The sequence below is a fragment of the Canis aureus genome, chromosome 15 (genome assembly GCF_053574225.1).
Source record: "Canis aureus isolate CA01 chromosome 15, VMU_Caureus_v.1.0, whole genome shotgun sequence".
NCBI classification, from domain to species: Eukaryota; Metazoa; Chordata; class Mammalia; order Carnivora; family Canidae; genus Canis; species Canis aureus.
The window spans coordinates 13,180,592-13,199,991 of record NC_135625.1 but is presented as its reverse complement, the minus strand read 5'-3'; the positions used below and the strand labels follow the sequence as shown (position 1 = coordinate 13,199,991).

Below are 19,400 nucleotides of genomic sequence, written 5' to 3'. Positions count from 1 at the left end.
AAAATTATGACACATAAAAAAATAATAAAATTCAAAACAACAACAACAAAGGGACTCAAGAGATAAAGCAGACAACAGAGCCAGGCCCAGAGATGTGCCGGATGTTGGAACTATGAGGAAGATAATTTAAAATCAATTTAACAATTAAAATCACAGTTATCAGCTGAGAACACCACACCAGGTCAATCTGCTATGATAAGGTCTCTAACCTTCCACAACTACAATAGTGCTGCACATGGATTTTATGCTAACATGTTTCCAGGCTTTTATAACCTTGCTCAGAGGTGTGGATAAATGCCACACAATCAGAGCCAAGGCAGGCCACGCACAGACCACGCTCTACTAGGCGACCAGGTGCAGACTCCTGGGCTTTCCACTCATGATCGATTTCTATACACCTTCAAAAAGGATATAAAAAAGCACCAACTAAGATCCAGCAAATACACATCTAGGAATTTATCCTAAGAAAATATAGAAATGGTAAAGGATACATGCTCAAGAATGTTTAACTTCAGAGTTATTTTTTAGAGCGAAAAGTGGCAGAAAATACTAAACAGTATTGATTAAAAAATGAGGATATAGTGGAATACTATTCAAAATAATAATGTACATGTTTTGACACTGACCGATACAATATGCATACTATGTAAAAAAAGTCTAACATAATTAAAATTCCCATTTATATAAAAATTATAATATACAATGTCAGTTTATGATTCATGCATATACAATATAAATTGTGTATGAATATATGTTATATACCCAATTGATATTTTCCATCTATGATATTTATAAAAACTGTTAAGTGTGCCTTCTTCTGGTGGTAGTAACTATAAGTGGTATTTACTTTTGCCATTAGACTTTTTGGAACTATCTTAATGTTTTATAGTTGAATTATATTTTACTTTTAAAACAAGGGAAAAAGGGATGTCAGGTAGCTCAGCGGTCGAGCACCTGCCTTCAGCTCAGGGCGTGATACTGGGCCTCGGGATCGAGTCCCGCAAGGCTCCCCACAAGGAGCCTGATTCTCCCTCTGCCTCTCTCTCTCTCTCTCTGTCTCTCATGAATAAATAAATAAAATCTTTAAAAAATAAAATAAGGAAAAAATTGCAACTAAATGATGTGTATTATTAAATAAAAGAAGAAAAGGAAAACCAAACTATAAAACCAAACCAAATCATGTAAGCCCTCAGGTGCAGAAGGGAAAGCCAATGCAAGACATAAAGATTTCCCAAATTTATCCAGTTACATGTGAAAGCATCATGGTTACTGAAATGGAAAATAAAAATTTCAAACTCTACCATTTCAAAAACGAAACATGTTTACTTTTCTGCCCATAGATTACTTTTAGTAGTTCGTCTTTTCTCTTTCTCTCCTCCTTCCTTCTTTCCTTCTTTCACTCAAATCGAGGTATCATTGACACATAACATTAAATCAGTGTCACCTGTACAACATAACGATTCAATATTTGTATATATTGAGAAATGATCACCACAGTAACTCTAGTTTACATGTGTCACCAAATATACTTACCAAAATTTTTTTCTTGTTTTTCTTTTTTTTATTATTTTTAGTTTTTTTTTTTTTTTAAGTTTTTTTTGTTGTTGTTGTTTTTTGTTTTTTAGTTTTTTTCTTGTGGTGAGAACTTTTAAGACCTACTCTCTTTGCAACTGGCAACCCTGCGGTAGAGCACTGTGAAAGACCGTGGTCCCCGTGCTATACGTTACATCCACAGGACTCATTTATTTCCTAACTGGAAGTGTGTGCCTTTTGATAATGGTCAGTTTTCTTTAACTGCAGGTGATAAAAACCCAACCCAAAAAGGTTTAGGCTCTAAGGAATACCTAGGAGCTCACAGAATCTGAAGGAAGGTTGAAGAATCAAGCTGCAGGACAGGTAGGAGAGAGCTGGATCTCAGGAAAGGACAGAAGGAAGCGCTAAAAGGCCTTTTGGAGTCTCTGCTTTGTGCAGCTGGTTTTATCTTCCACCACCTTCCAAGCTGAGTGACGCGGCCACCTACAAGTGTGAAGGCCTTACTCCCTAGCTTCTCTATGTGACAGAGCCTGACCCTCTTCTGCTCCAGATGAGACAGTCTCATGGAAATATCCACACTGACCCAATCGACTCCGTATGAGAGACAAGGTTCAGCAAGATTGTGCTAGAGTCAACTTGACGTCTGTGGTCATTGTGGCCAGATGGTCAGCTTCCAGAAGGAACGCTGTCCCTAAAAGACAAGTGATCACGTTGGGCGGACAGATGGCAGGACTGGCCACTCTTACAGTATATGATTTCATATAGAACCTTTATCACACTTCAGTTTTTCTAACACATTAATGTGACAGATCAGAAAAACTACATCTAAGCTGTAAAACCATCTTTTGAGGAGCCGAGGAGAGATTCCTTACAGACTGTTTAGCAAACTACAAAGAACCATCACAGTGTCTCATGCATATCTGTTTAGAGGATCGCATCCCTTGAACGTCAATAAATTACAAAATTGTTAATGTCTAAAGCTTCTCTAAAATATTGCAGATACACTTTCGGAATAGGATCATTGCAAACCATCGGAGTCATATAAATCACAAACTGGACATAGCAAAGTGTCTTGGAAAGGGAGATTCATTAAAAAAAATATATCTTTTAAATGTTAGTCCAAGACATAACGGCTGGCTTCGTTTTGATGGAAAACCAGCCACTTACCGGGTGGGTGTGTCTGGGTGAACAGACTTGTAGACACGTGCCCGCACAGCCCTGGCATATATACCTCCGCGGTTAACAGAGGTTATGTTTGGGAGTGAGATTGTGAATGGACAGATTTATTGTTGCTTGTTCCTTATGTCTCAGTTGTCTCTAATGAGTATTTGTTCCATACACCACCAAAAAATTAAAGATGATTTCCATTTTATTACAGATGACGAGCTTCTTCTAAAGCGTTTAGAAGGAGTACAGGTATTAATCACACGTGACATCGCAACTGTGCTCCAAAAATAAATGCGTATCCAATAATTTTTCGTATTCAATGGCACTGTTAGGAGCACTTGAGCACTCTGATAAATCTTTTAGTGACAGAAATAGTTACTCTAATCTGTACCTCTCTGAAGTGTGGGTTTTTGCATGGCAGATTCTCTTGCAGAGGGTTAGGTCTGTATTATTTCCATTACAAATGAATCCCAGGAAGATTCATGGCTTGCCCTGTAAGATGCATTACGATCCAGGGCAATTTTACCTATAAAAAGCTGGGCATTAAGGGATAGATATAAGCGAGCATTAAGTGTGGTTCCTGCTATGTACGTGCTCTCTAAAATGCAGAGCAGCCTGGTGGGTAGCAAAAAGAGGTCAGGAATGAAGACAACATTTCTATCTCCTGCTCACACACTTGCAACCTCACACAATGATCACATTTCTTTGACAGAGTCATCCATTCTCTTAAGAATCGTAGGTTGGGAATATAAATATATATATATATATATATATATATATTTTTTTTTTTTTAACTTCTATTAAATTGTGTAAGGGAATGCAGTTGATTTTTAGGTTGCTCAGTTTGTATTCAAACAGCTCATCTGCTGCCGACCTTGAATTATTATATCAAATAGTCGTTCAGGCCGTAGGAAATAGAAAGGAAGCAAGCCACCGCACTTTTCCCCATCCATACACAGAGGTGTACTCCCCGGGGATGGCACTAGTTTAGTTAGTTTAAAGAAGTGATTGGCCTCGTTTAGAACTTCAGGAAACACTTCCTGACAGCTCCGAGAACTGCACTGAGAAATGACACCCCCTTTATCCGTCTGGTGGAGAACGCTTGATAAAAACCTCCCTCTCATCCTTCAGGAATAAATCTGCAACTCCAGAAAATCAATAACATATCAGTGTTTTCAACTGCCTTCACGTGGATCCTGTTGTGTCTGACTCAGTTCAGAGGGGAGAGTTCTCAATCACATCCATCTCCCACCACAGCAGTGCAACCTGCAGTAAGTAGATCATTCCTGCCCGAACCAGGAAGCGTGTGTGACGTTATCGTCTCCTGACTGAGAAAACAAAACAAAACAAAACAAAAAAAAACCCACCAAGTGACACTGTTGGCCAAAGACAGCAGCTGCTGACAACAAAGAGAGATCAAGTCAAAGGAAAAGCAATGATAATAAACTCTGAAGCTCTCTAAACGTGCGGTAGATGAGGGGCAGCAAGTCACCATCAAGCAGTCCTATTATCTCTGTGACCATTAGTCACCTTCGGTGAGAAGCACAGGGCCCACTAACAGGGCTTTTCTTTTAAGGTGAAATTGTTCAATACTTTCAAGAAACATTAGGAGAGATTCAAGGCAGCACTGCCATGCTCCACGGTTTGCCGTACCTTAGGCTAAAGTCAGGGAAGACAGAGGTTTGGTAGACATATTAATTTTTTCAAAATTTATTCATTTTGCTGCAAAAAATCGAATAGGTGACCATGCTCTGGCAAGGACCCACACCTCAACACTCTTATCATTAAGTCAGCCAACGTAGGAGATTGGTTGGCCTTCATCACCAACACATTAGCGATGACTTTCCATAAGCTCTGTGGAAGAATGAAGAATTGGGGCCTCTGGTGAAGAGTCCTGGAATCCTGTAAGTTTCCAATCCTGTACAAGGCTTCAGGAAAAGAAGGAAGACCCAAAAGTACAAAAATCTAGAGCTACGTTGAAACCAAACTAGGAGCAGTTATAAGGAAACTAATGCCGCGAATACAGTCAACACTCGGGGGAAGACGCAAGGGAAGAGCCAAGTGGGGAAGAGCCAAGCTGAGCTGTGCTGCTCTAACATCTCCTGGAAGCCCGTCTTGCCGGTGGGTTTTTCTTAAAAGAAATAAATTGACTAGTCCTCCAAGTAACGATGACATCACAACTCAATCATCTTCTGCTTATTGCTTTCCACGATAGAATCTCAACCTCTTGTATTAGAGCTCTCTTAAAAACGGAGTACTTTCTACATGATTAAATGTGACACCCAGTGAACCCCAAGAAAAGCCTTCTCCGCATCTTTACACAGAGAGATAAGCCGCATTGTGCAGGTTTATCTTACCGTAAAGCTTTTGGCCCAAAGTACATAAGGAGCTCCTTCCCCAAAGTCTGTACACCGCAGTAAACGCAGCCATTCAACAGTCTCGAGAAATTCTGGCTGGAATCTTTATTATCATTCAGTGCAGCAGCCTAGGAGAAAACACACACACATACACACGTAAACACGCAAACTCTAAACAAAATTATAATTTCATTCTTAAATGTATTTCTATTTCTTCGTGCCCAGGTGCATCCCAGTGAGAAGAATACTCCCCAGCAAGTCAAGTAATGTAATCAGCTGTTTACATACATTTTGTCAAATTACCGTGTAGTCATTTCAAGAGAGAGGCCAAAAAAATTAAGTGGAAAAGGAAGTAATTGGCTCACAATCAAAATGAGTTTCTTCCAGGACCATATAGCTGTGCACATATGAAAAGAAAGCAGAGAAAAATGATGTGGAGCTTTTAAAATTAAAAAAAAGTAGCATAGTCTTCTGTTTCCAGAAGCACAGCCAAGGTCCCTGAAAGAGCATTCAGACCGAAACAGCTAAAAAAAAAAAAAAAAAAAAGTGGATAGAACATGAAAACAAAGTGTTTATAACTGTAACAAAGAACTCAAAAGCCAGGAAGGAACACTACGAGGTGGAAATCCAGGTAAATGGGGGAGAGCACCCCAAAGATAAGCAGGTCTCTGAAGCAGGCTTATGTCAGAAAGGAAAGAAGAGCGTCAGTGCTCACGGTCTTGGGGGGTGTAAGGGCATCAGTGGTGAAGACCAGGCTCCCCGGAGTTCCGGCGTCTACTGCAAGACCTGCTCTTCTCTCCCTCCTCAGCCACGATATCAGGAATAAAGGAAAAAGAAACCCACGACTTCTTCCTCCCCTCACTGTGCAAAACCAAACAATACACTGTGAGGATCACAATATGTGCACTGAGCACTGTAAAGATCAAGGACCTTGATGGAAAAAAAAAAAAAAAAAAAAAAGGACCTTGATGGGCCCTTCTGTGGGCCGGGGAAAGGAATGAGAGTGGGTTTAGATCCTGCTAAGGCTCCTTTGCTCCACGGACAGCAGGTGAACCAGTGACCTTTGTAACATCATTTTTCATTCTTGAGAAATGTTTCCAAACATTATTAAATTTGCAATCAAAATATAGTAAAAAAAAAAAAAAAAAAAAAACACAATACCACCATTAATGCCTAGCTGGTCTCTAAGATACGATAGGCATCTATAATTACATTTACACATTAACTCTTAGTCTAATATCCTCACCTACTTCTAACCTTTCTTTTCTAATTCTGGACTCAAGCTAAGCATTCTCAGAAGATCCAGGATAAAATCTCGCCTGCAGAGGGGGGTGAGGTAGTGATGATGGGGGTCACAAGGAGATAATTATAAGACAGCTTCCGACAGAGTCTGGGAGCACATCCCAACCCCCCACACACACTTATGGTGGAATGACATTGCTAGGGATGCTCAAAACTTCTGGTTTACAGACACCTGTCATTCTAAATACGTAAGGTGATATGTCCACTCTATTCTCCCGTTTCCTAAATTGGCCCTTGATTAAAAAGACACGTTATAGTATTTAGTTCAAAGGAACAGAGGGAAATAAGAGATCTAAAAAAAAACAAAAACAAAAACAAAAAAACAAAACAAAAAAAAAACAAAGATTGAAAACGCGAGGGACTGGATTTTGCACCTCCAACATTCATACGTTGAAGCTCTGACCTCCAAGGCGACTGTGTTTGAAAATAGGGCCTTTATGAGGTAAGGAGGCTTAATGAAGTCCTGGGAGGGGCCCTGATCCCGCAGGAGCAGACCCCGTGGAGAGCTCGCCCTGCGGCCTGCGAGCTCTGGGCAGGCCTCACTCGGCCAGGGAGTGGGGTCTGCAAGCCAGGAAGCCACAGGGGCCTCGACCTTGAGCTTGGGCTTCTGGCCTCCAGAACCCTGGGGAAAGACATCTCTGTATGCTCCGGGGTACTGCGTTTGTCACCGCAGCCCCAGCCGACCCTTCTTCCCCCAAGTCCACGGATGGTCCTCACGACCACAGCCGCTGCGACAATCTGCGACAATCTGCCAACTGCTCGAAGTTCAGGGGAACCGGCTCTCAACCCTTCCTCCCATAATGGGAAGTGGGAGTCAGTCGTGAGCTTAGGGTGACCAACGAACCAAGGCACGGGAGGACTTACAAGAGGCTGCCTTCCAGTTCTTTTTATTTTTTTGAAAGATTTCATTTATTTACTTGAGAGAGAGGGGTAAGAGAGAGAGAGGGAGGGAGAGAGAGAGAGAGCACGCGCAAGCAAGGGAGCCCCCCACCCTGAGATGGTGACCTGAGCCCAAGGCACAGCTTCTCCAACAGGGCCGCCTGGGGCCCCGCGGCCTTGCAGGTGTGCCCATGCCACCAAAAGAGCCCGTGACAGATCCCAGCAGAAGGCACAATGCACACACGTGTCACCATGTGCCCAGAAGGGTGGGCCCGGATCCCACCTCCGTGTGGGTTGAACCCGGGGCCCCTCAGCCACCGTCAGGTGCGGCCCCGGCAGGCCCGAGGGCCCAGGGACGCAGAAGCACACTTGCCACATAACCTTGCCACGTAAATCCACCTGGAGCCCAGTGTAGACTACACGGCAGGTTTCCAGGACAACCAATTAGTAGCTGAAGTGTTCTGAGACAGCAGCTGGCCTCCGAGACACGGAGATGCGCTGGGCGCAGCCTCCACCTCACGCGGGGGGCGGTTCACAGACTCTGGGATTTTGGACTGAAGGTCCCAGTGACATTTCAAAGACCCCCCTTCCTGAGTGCAGGGTCTTCTCCAGCACCCCCGGCTCAGCAGCCTCCTGGCCTCTCCCCACATGGCCTCCTGGCAGGCGGCTTCGGCCGGGCCCGCCTCTCTCTCTGGGTCTCTCATGATGAGTAAATCAAATATTAAAAAATAAACAAATAACTAGAGCTCGACCTCTGTCCTGCCCGTTGGGAAGGCACACGCACACTCGCGCCCACCTCCACCTCGTGGCTGTCCCGGGGGGGCCGTTGGGCCCGAACACCTGCTGTCTGGAGATAAAGCCGTCACAGTCCATGGCCTGGGTGGGCGATCACTCCCCGCCAGACTTCCCATAGCTCCCTGTACACCCCCAGGGGGCCAGTGGTGCTCAGGTGTCACCCCGGGGCAGGGGGGCATGTCCCTCCACCTTGGCACACGAGAGGCTGGGACGTGGAAGGGAGAGGGAGGCCCCCGGAGGCCCGGGCCTGCGTTCAGGGCCCACTGGTGGGGACCGTCCACCTGCTGGGTACGTTGCCCTTTGTCCGCAGCCTGGAACCAGGCTCTAGTTTCTCCCGGTGGCCCTCAGCGGCCTCAGACCCGGCCACACTCCTGGGAGGCTGGCCGTCCGCGGCCTGACCCCTGGGGCCGGTGACTCCCGGCTGGCCAGGGCCAGGGACCTCGCCTCTCCCTTCCCGCGCCCCATGGGGCTGCTCCCCACGCAGGCCTCCTGACCCCTGTAAGTCGCACCTCCCCGTGTGTCATCACGGCCCCTGGCAGAGGCAGACCAGGCGTCCCTGAAGCAGACAGGTTGGCACAACACCCGCTAAGCAGTAAACGCGCCCCAGCTGCCTCACGGGGAGTCGGCTCACGCTGCAAAACTGGCAGCTTTGGCAAGAACTTACAGGACTTGGGGCGACAGTCCCAGCCAGCGGCCCGCACGGTTCAGGCACTCGCCCGGCTGCGTCTGTGGCCTGACACCCTCTAATGACAAACGTGGGCAGGGACACCTGTGAAGCCGTCCGTCACCATTCAAAGTGCACCATTTGTGACTATTCACTGGATTGGTTCTTTTTTTTTTTTTTTTTTTCGGATTGGTTCATTTTGAAAAAAGTTTACTCACTTTCCCCTGTGGGTCAGGCCTTGTTCTAATGCCGGGGATGCGTCAGTGAGAACAAAAAATTAACAACTAAAAATAACTAAAAACCTCCTGCCTGGGACACTTGGGTGGCTCAGCGGTTGAGCATCTGCCTTCAGCCCAGGGTGTGATCCTGGGGCCCCGGGATCGAGCCCCACATCGGGCTCCCTGCATGGAGCCTGCTTCTCCCTCTGCCTGTGTCTCTGCCTCTCTCTGTGTGTCTCTCATGAATAAATAAAAAATGTTTAAAAATCTTCAAACAAAAACCTCCTGCCTTCACAGAGCTCATCGTCTTCCAGGCAGCGGGGAGTAAGCAATAAATATAGCAACAGGGTCTTAAAACATTTGGAGAAGACATCAAGATGAGAAAGACAGATCAAGACGGGGGGGGGGGGTAGCAGGTATAATTCTGCGCGAAGCAGCCCTAGCTCAGGAAGAAATTGGCACCTGAGCAGGTGTCTAAGGGGGTTCGGGTGGGCCATGATCCAGGTGGAGGAATGGTAAGGCGACACGCTGACACAGCAGGCACACCGCGCCGGCCGGGGAGAGAGCAGGGGCAGGTGTGGACACAGCAGTCCTGCCACGGGTGGGGGGTGTCACACCAAGTGGCCCCCAGGGGCCACTCTGTGGACTGGCTGCTTCTCTGACATGGAGGAAGAAGCAGCCTAATATGATCTACATCACTTCCTCTTATTTTCTTTTTTTTAAGATTTTATTTATTTATTCATGAGAGACACAGAGAGAGAGGTAGAGACACAGGCAGAGGGAGGAGCAGGCCACGCAGGGAGCCTGATGCAGGACTGGATCCCAGGATCGCTGGGCCCCCCGGGCTGCCCTGATCTACATCACTTCCTAAAATGCTCTCCCTGCCTGGGTAGGATTCCAGCTCCGGGGTTCCTGGCACGAGCAGGCAAAGAACCACCACCCAGGCGAGAGGGGAGGAGAGCTGGGCCAGCTCGTAGTGGCAGAGGGGTGAGAGGGGGCCAGGCTGTCGGATGGATTTCGAGGTGAAGCCCAGAGGATCCGCTGGCACATCTATATGGGAGATCTTGGGGCTGAGCCCCTGGAAAGACAGTGCCAGCAGCAGCGATGAAGATCTGGGTAGAACAAGGTGGTAGAGAAAGGTCAGGCGAGGCTCCAGGTAAGTTAAGGGGGGGACGTCTCACAGGCAGCTGGGTATGAGTCTGGGGGTCGGCAAAGAGGTCCAGGCTGCAGAATTTACCTAGTCGTCGGCATTCAAACGGCCTCCAAAGCTTTGAGGTCGGATCAAGAAGAGAAGAGGCCCAGGAAGGGAGGGCCAGGGCACTCCTGTGTCATGGTGGGGGGATGGGAGGACACGCGATCCGTCAGGGGAAGGGGGGGCAGCACAGGAGAGAAGGCAGCCACGGGGGGTAGGAAGCCCAAGCAAGGGGGGCTGCTGTCCCCCAGCCAAGGAAGGGAGGCTGCAAGCACGGCCGTGTCCAGCACCGCCGACGCACCAAGTAAGGGGAAGGCCAGCACCCGACGGCTGGGTTTAGCAATGCGGAGGTGATGAGTCGCCAGGGCTCAGAAGAGAGGAAAACCATCGTGCAAGAGGGGGACCCCTAGTAAGACGAGTCAATCTTGCCAGATTCTGACGCGATTCAAAATCATCATCCACAGGTGGAGGCCAACGGCTTCACACACATGGTGTCCCTTGTTCCATCCTACACACATCCATGAGAAGCTGCCGTTAAACTCCCCTATTGAGGTCCACACCGGGGACCCTTCATACTCCCATCCACCTCATGCTCATCAGTTGACAGTGTTGATCTTATTAAAAGGAAGTACCCATTTGTATTTGTCTACGCAATCTTGGGCTTCTTAGGATCATCATTTTCCCTGATTTTTTTTTTTAATTTTATTTTATTCTGTGCCTTCTAAAAACCCAGATTATTTTCTGAGAAGCTTTCTACTCCAGAAGGCCTACTGCTCACTGTTTGGGGACGAGACTGCCCCATTATCTAAACATCGGGATTTAATTCAGCGGTAATACATCATTGGGTTTTGTTGCGATTTCCCTCTCGGGGAATATCCCACAATGTGCTAATGGGGTCTGTCAGGACCCCCACTGTGGGAAACCTGGCTCCGCAGGCAGCTGATGGACAGCACAGCTGAAGCATCCTTTATAACAAGGCTAAGCAGTAGGTTAAAAAAAAAAAAAAAAGTTTTCATATCCAGGATTAATTCCTCAAGGCATCAGAGGCTGTCCTGGTGCAGACATCTGTATGCTCCCCAAATTATTGTCAACTCTCAGAGATTTTAGGAAGTCTAAGAGGTCCAGCCATGGGAAATTTGGCTATTTTGCAAAACGGGAGTGTCAGTGGATGGCCCTCCAAAACTGTATAGGCACCGGACCACTTAACTTAAAAGACAAAGGGGAGCACATGCCCTTGTAAATAAATTCTGTTGCGCACTGGAGGATGAATCCCAGAATATAAAGGTCGATATACTTAAAATGCATGAGACCATTAAATCTCTTTGCACAGCTGTCAATGAAAAGTAAAATACGTCGTCCTGGCTGAGAGGGCCTCAAAGAGAACCCCACACCAAATCCTGGAAGGTGTAATCTATGTCTTCTTTTACTGCTTTACCCTCTTCTCCATGATTAAAAATAACACACAATATGACATCCAGAAAGAAAAAAAGGAAATGTTGAAAAAGTCATGAAACTTACAGTTCTACAGATACAGAAAGAAAAAAAAAAAGATGTTTATGGCCTGATGATGGTGCACATTACAACCCAGATGTCAGCAGAAGGGCAAGTGGAGGAAGGCTCGCAGGTAGGGAGGCGGTCGCTGTGGAAACGGACTCAGCAACTGTCAAGTGACTTCCTTGCAGCAGACACTGCTCCAGCTACAGATGCTGCGCGACCTTGGCTTGAATACATTTCAGAATTAGTTTTTTAATACTTGATGAGGTGTTTGGGAATTAAAATGAAATGTTAGCATAACCTCTTCCTTGCTCACATATATAGATCGCCTTCCGCTCTGGCACTAGAGTTTCCCCACCTGGGGGGCAGAATAATCTTGAGGCTTTCTACCTACCAAACCCAGCAACCACTCTCAGGTCCTTACCACCCCGAGCGAGTATTTAACTGTGACCTGGGTTTCTCCTCTGATTGCCTCGAAGCTCCTCGGGGACGGCGATGATGGTGTTTAACTAATATTCTTGAGAGCTTCATGCAACACCTGGAGTTAAGTAAACATGCGTGGGATTAATCAGATCCCTCTTCCTTCCCCTCCGAAGGTTATATGCAGCTTTAAAATACAGGCTCACTCACAGCAGAACGTATAGACGTGTCCCATCACCACGTTGTACACCTACAACTAATGTGACCCTGTGTATCAACTATACTTCAAGGATTAAAAAAAAAAAATCCAGGCTCACCGTCTCCCCACCTGCCATTTTAGTCCTTGCTTAACCTTTCCCAAGGTTTCTAGGCAAAAACTTCTACTCCGCCATCTGCTTCATCTCCTTTGAAAATTATTAACACTCCAGTCTCTTGTCCTCTTTTTTTAAGATTTATTTATTTGAGAGAGAGAGAATGCAAGTGCACACCCATAGCAGGGAGAGGGGCAGAAGGAGAGAGAATCCTAAGCAGACTCTGGGAGCCCAACGTGGAGCCTGATGTGGGGTTTGACCTCATGACCCTCAAGACCGTGACCTGAGCTGAAATCAGGAGTCAAGATGCTCAACTGACGGAGCCACCTGGGTGCCCCCCAGTCTCTTGTTTTCTAATTATCTGCAGTGGGGTAAGGTTTACATATTAGAGGACCATATTCTCATGAGGACCAAAAGCTAGATGGGACTAAAATACTCTATTTACCAGAATGTCCCATAAAGCAAGCTTTGTCAGAAAGTTTAGGAATTCCGTTGATGAATTCTTCACCGGGAGGGATTTAGGAGGGGACTGATGTGTTTCCAGCAAGCAGTGCTAGCGTGCCCTGGTTTCTGTTTGAGATGTTTACTCAGCACTGAAACGGTTGCTTTAAAACCTCGATTCTAAACGCTTCATTTGGGTTTTGAGGGTAATGATACACGAAGATCTTTTAATCCAGTTGTCTATCATGTGGGCACTAGACCCAAGTTACCTGATTCCCGGCACACTATCATTTATAAAATAATCAGCTTTGGGGATGATCCCTGGGTGGCTCAGCGGTTTAGAGCCTGCCTTCGGCTCAGGGCATGATCCTGGAGACCTGGGATCGAGTCCCACATCGGGCTCCCTGCATGGGGCCTGCTTCTCCCTCTGTCTGTGTCTCTCTCTCTCTCTCTCCCTCTCTGTGTCTCTCTCATGGATAAATAAATAGAATCTTTAAAAATCATCATCATCATCATCATCATCATCATCTTTGGATAATACACTCAGAACACAATAAAAATCTCAATACTGACTGACCATCTCAAGCACCTGCATATATTTTTAAGTTGCTGGGGTTTTTTTTGGTTTTTTTATTTTATTTCATTTTAGGAGGAAATTCTGGTATACTAGTGATGATTTGCTCCCCTTTTTTTGAGAGCTACTGTGTGCGAACTGGCCAAGGCTTTTGCAATAAACCTAAGATCTGCAAGATATTCACTTGTCCTTCTGCAGAATCTGGGGTTATCACCTCTTTGTGTAAGCTCCAGCTGCCCAGACAAATTCAAGAATTAATTTCCACAAGCCTATTAGCTCTGCTATAACTATACACAAATGCCCAACGTATGCTTGACTTTCTCACACTGACCCTTATAATCCTGTTACTGTGTTATTTGAACATTTCATCCTTTTTTCCCCCTGAAATAGAGACGAAAATCTCCCATGCCACAATTTTAAGTATGATTGAGAAGGGTTCACCTTTCCATTTTCAAGTGGCTTAATAATATGAAATTGTCAAAACAACATATATCTTCAGAGACAGCACATGATTTATTGAGCTGATTACCATTTATCCTGTCTATCCATGGCTGAACAGGAAGATGAACTTTTCAGAACAGAGCAAGACTTTTCCATAGATAAATGTTTCAGCCCTAGTGCAACTATTTATTTTCCCCACAGAGAAGAGAAAATACCATATTTACTTTCATAGTCTCTCCTTTTTTTTTTTTTTTTCTCACCACATGCCTTTTTCTCCCCTAATACAACAACACTTTTCTTAATCAGAGGTCACTCACCTACCAATTTAAACCATCAAAGAACCTAATTTTAAAATGGTCTTTAAGCACCAGAAGAGAGGTCTTTAGGTTCATACATCAAAACATATACTACAGTTTTTTTTTTTTAAGAGCAGAGCCTTCAAGCATTTACCCAGAGGCTAAATGCTTTGTCTGTAATTTGAGGGCACCAAATGATCGCAAACCCTTCATTAGGGAACAGAACGTTCCTCCAATATATGGGTCTGGCAAGAAAGCCCTGATCTGAGAGAAAAAGGAGCAAACAATTAGCAGGACGTTTACTTTGCTAGACACTAGGCTGAGTTTCACGCATCCTCTAATGGAATCCTGACCAAATAAGCAAAGATGTGAGTGTAGGCATCTCTCCAGGAAGAAGTAACAAAAGAGCTAGAATTCAAAATCAAGATGGTCAGATGTTCTTTTCCCTGTATCAAACCAAATACTTCACTGTTAGATTAAAAGCTACAGTGGCCATGAAGATCCCCTCCCTTAGTCTCCTCATCTGTAAGATCGTTACCCTTTGTTCCAGAATTCCATGTAATGCTGAATGCTGATAATAATGATCCTCAGTCATTAAGGTAAAACCATTACCAGTATCCATCTAAACAGGTAAGGAATTATATAATGCATGTTTTTCATCACCGTATCTCTCCTGCCAGGTAAGTATCATACTGCATGTTCTAGAAAAAACTTAAAACCCCTTTGGATTGAAAGGAATAAGCTTCCTCCAGCTAGAAAATGAATCTCTGGGGATTAGCTCATCCCTTCATACAATGGCACTGAAATGAGCTATGATTTCTTTTTTTTCCCCACTAGGAACAAGAGGAAGGAAGGAGGAAATCTTACTTTGTGGCTTCATTATTTTCTTGTGGCAGGAATTTCCACAGAACATACATAATAAAATACACATACTCACAACGAAAGATTCCGGACTGATTTTAGTTTTAAATCCTCAATCATTTTGGACTATTCAAAACCTTTGTTCTCCATCCATTTAAAATGTTCATCGAATGCCTACCCATTCATGACACTGTGGCGGACATAAAAAGATGAATAAGAGTAGCTATCATACCGAATACATGCATCAAATCTTAAGGAGTGACAGAATGGCCAGGGGATTGTATTTCCAATGAAAGGAATGCTTATAAATAAACTCTGTTTTATATCTAGTTTGGTGAAGGGAGATTGAAAACATATGCAGATTACACACCGATTTCACTAAAATATTGTATCCACCCAACAATTAAAATCGGAGGATTGACTCTTCACAGCTCATCAACCATAGATGTTCATTGATATTCCGATATTGTTTCTTACCATAAGGCTCCACAAGCTCCAGCAGAGTTTTATGCAATGTGCTTACACAGTTGCATAATTTTATGCTGACAGGACAGTGGATCAAAATTCAGAGAAATAATATAATGCATACACCACTAGCAGATGCTGGGATCTGGTATGGCTAGGCTCTCTTCTTCAAAACAAGGATCAGTTGTCACAAGGAGACACACACTGAAGAGTGTTCTCTATGAACTCCAAACTGAGGCCAAAAGGAGGGAACGCTCTGTGGCACACTAACTGGTTCATGATGGGAGTAGCTACATAGGTCGGGGGTGCTTGGGGTTCGGTTTTAGTATGTTGATTCTCTGAGTTATTTTAAACGCCCAGTTAATAATATTTCTTTAACTCTCTTTTGTATTTTATCATGTTCAGTGCAAGTATGCAGTTGCTGACTTATTTTTAAACTCCACCCTGTGAAAACTAGTGAGTTCAAGCCGGTAGCAAAAACATTTAAACAGCTTTGACTCCCTGCCATACGTCTGGGAAATGCGGAATCATCTGTTACAGTCATCACCATGCCGGAGATCGGTGACAATCTACGTTTTGATTATATTTGCTATGGATCCACCAACCCTCTAAAATGCAAGAGACCCCTTCTGTTTATAAAGATGATTATTATTTGATCAAAGGCCCAGTGAGTGAAACCATGGCAAAATATTCACAACTTCCCCAATAACCACAAAGAGACTATTATTAAATACATATTGATTTTCAAATCCAGTTTCCATAAAACCAGATTCCTGATCCCAATCAGACGTATTCCAGTTTTTTTTGTTTTTTTGTTTTTTTTTTAATTTTTATTTATTTGTGATAGTCGCAGAGAGAGAGAGAGAATGAGGCAGAGACACAGGCAGAGGGAGAAGCAGGCTCCATGCACCGGGAGCCCGACGTGGGATTTGATCCCGGGTCTCCAGGATCGCGCCCTGGGCCAAAGGCAGGCGCCAAACCGCTGCGCCACCCAGGGATCCCCGTATTCCAGTTTTTAATACTCCTTTACGTCAAGGTATTAAACATAACAGCTTTCAGGGCAGGCCTTTTTATTTAAAGGGTATAGCTATTTAGTATCGCTGCTGAGAGATGTTAACAATTGCCCAACAGTTAGCAAGCATTCCCCTCATGTTACCAGGTTGCACTCTTGTGCAATCTAAACATAGGACTGGAAGTCCTTGGAAGAGAATTACCTGTGCAGGGAAATTGATAATTGAACAAAACTAAAAACGATGGGTGGATACAACCAAAAACTCAAGGTCTCACTTCCCTAGTTAATAATCACTACTACCTATTAAGCAATATGGTGTTTCGGCCTCTGAATTAGCCACTTTCCCACTGAATCTTTTATAACTGAGAAAAGCTACGTTTAAGAGAATAGACTTTGGATTCCAAAAGAGGGAAGCCCCCCTCTCTCCCTTCACTCCTGCTTCAACCCCATACAATCATGTGATCTTGGGGGGCTTAATTAAACTCCCTCTGAACCTCCCATTCCTCAACTGTAGAATCAGAGGGTTATTATTTCTCCTGACTGCATGAAATGTAAACCTCCTTCAAAGGCACTTTGTGCCTTGCCACTAGAGATACTCACAGCAAACCTAAAGGAAACGTTCCTGCGATTTGGGCCTAAATACTTGTATGGTGATATCTATTTAAAACATTAAGTTGGATTCTCACCGCAGGAAATTTATCTTACTCATCTTTGCATCCCCCGGAGCCAGCATAAAACCTAACACGACATACACGACTGCTGATGACGTGGATCACGGGACCCACAACCACGTTCATGTCATAGCCATTTCTGAGCCTTACTGCCTTTTCTTCGGAAGTAGCAACCCTGTCCCCTCTTCATCTCCACCACAGGCCCTCTCCCCTGGATTCCTGCAGCCCTCTCCTAAGTGAGGGTGCAGTATCTAGGTTGGCTTTTCTCCAGTCTTATTTTTCTTTTTCCAGGTAGAGTGATCCTTCCCAAGTATGACTGGACCTCACCATACCTTGAAGACCTCCCTAACCACAAAGTCCCTAACCAGGTCTACAAAGATCTCCACGGTCTGGCTCCTGCCCAGCAACCCCAACGCTGTTTTATTTCAAAGGACCTACCTTCTAGCTCATTCTCCGTCTGCCAGTCACACTGCTTTTCTTTCAATCCTTCAAATATCGGAAGCTCTCTCCCTTTGCCATCGCTCTGCCTGACGTGTTCTGTCTGCCAACCTTCTGCCCCGGTGCTGCTTATTCTCCCACCCTTCGTACCTCACTTTAATTGTCAGCCAAGCCTCTCCTGACCTTCCTGCGTCCTTACAGAACCATGCAGGAGAGCCTTCAGAGAATTTATCAATTTATAGTTATGTGCTTGATGACTGCCCGTGCATCTTCCCAACTACACTGTAGGCCCCGCAAGGGGAAGCCTTTGTTTTCGCTCCCCAGGTGACTTGAGTATTCAAAATTTTGTGGAGTGTGTGATTTTTGGAAACATTAAAATTCTAAGAGAACACTCAAGGTCCAGCCCTGTGGTGCCCCGACCTGATTTGGAGAAACACCACCCTCGAAGAATAGGCGCAGAGCACTTAATGACGTATAAAGTCAAAATAAATAACGAGGACAGCTGGAAGAAGATGCAAAATTTATTCTTCTTCCAAGTTTGAAAAATATTTTCTCCCAGACTTAGAGCCTCATTTCTTTCCAGTTGTAAGCATATGCTAATTTCATCCTAAGCCACTTTCTCTTCCTGGACCAAAGGCTTTGCAGGAGAAATTGAAGGACGGCACAACATCGCATGCGTCCATGAAATACAATCATCCACACATCTAAAGGGCTTTTAAGGCATGATGGCTTAATCAGAATATTTTTAGTACAAGTTCTAAATTCTTAACAAATGAATATCACACCATCTGCAGTGAATGCCTTGAGTGGCCAGAAGCTGTGCTACCATTTATTTTAAGAAGAAACAAATTGACTTAAGGGAACCAGAGCTGGTTCCACAGCCCCTTCATTAGATGGCTAATATTAAGTTGAGTGGGAAGGTCAGTGCTAACTTTTCTATGTGCAGTTTTGGAATTACAGGTTAGCTGTGCTCCTGCAGAATAGTAGGCAGGCGAGAGGCTGGAACTTCATGCTAAAAATGTGAAGGAAAAAACGTGGAGAGATCTGATAATATTAACAGCAGAAAATGCACCTAGACACGCAAGGAGACCATCTATGGCTGGGTTGCAGGAAGTTAAGCAGGGTGGTTGGTAGTAAAACACCTTGGATGGATCCCCGCCTGGGCAGCTCCCGCTGCAGCCCGGGCTCAGCCAGTCCCGCAGGCGCGCGAGCACCGGCTTCTCCCTGCTGCAGAGCCAAGTTAGGGAAACGCGGAGCCCCAGAGAGCCTGGTGCAGAGCAAAGAGATGACACTTTGGGTGGGCCCTGGAAACCTCGTGGGGTCTTTAGTCCATCGTCCCCTGTCGGCCCCGTAGCAAATTATATTAACCGCTCACCTGGGAAGAGACCACAGCCAGCGAGGCTGCGCGAGGCAAGGCCGGGCCTCCCAGGCTCTGCAGGGCGCTTCCCCGCACGTCCAGCACCGCCTGGCCCGGGCGCACCTTCGCCCGAATTTTCTCTCCATTTAGAGCACAACCTGGTCCTTCCACCATCTCCCGACCCCCACTGCGGGCCGCTAGGCGCAGGAGGAGGCAGCTCCGCAACCGAATCCCCGCGCAGGGACTGGGCGCCGAGAGGACGTTCAAATCTCCCGCGCATCCGGCCCCGCCTCGGCTGCCTGGCCCCGCCCCCCGCCCCGCCCAGGCCCCGCCCCCGCCCCGCCCAGGCCCCGCCCACTGAGGTCCGCCTGGCCCTTCCCAGTTCAGGCCCGTCCGGCCCCGCCCAATGAGGTCCGTCGGGCCCTGGCCCGACCCCGCCCACTGAGGTCGGCCTGGCCCCGCCCCACCTCAGGTCCCGTGTGGCCCCGCCCAGGCCCCGCCCACCCGGTCGG

General features: G+C 45.8%; 1 protein-coding gene across 22 annotated transcripts in view; it reads right to left on the bottom strand.

The window, feature by feature from the left end:
* The window catches only part of NEIL3 (nei like DNA glycosylase 3), an 85,502-nt gene that overhangs the window by 29,943 nt on the left and 36,159 nt on the right, over nucleotides 1–19,400 (bottom strand). For 8 of the 22 annotated variants that reach the window (XM_077848626.1, XM_077848614.1, XM_077848616.1 and 5 more), the window contains one exon: nucleotides 5,058–5,185. In XM_077848626.1, the coding sequence (XP_077704752.1) occupies nucleotides 5,058–5,083 (26 nt within the window). In that variant the 5' untranslated portion in view covers nucleotides 5,084–5,185. Of the gene's footprint in view, nucleotides 1–5,057; nucleotides 5,186–5,772; nucleotides 5,919–18,906; nucleotides 19,150–19,400 lie in introns of those variants that run through there. The other 14 variants (XM_077848628.1, XM_077848620.1, XM_077848624.1 and 11 more) reach the window with 5 other exon arrangements.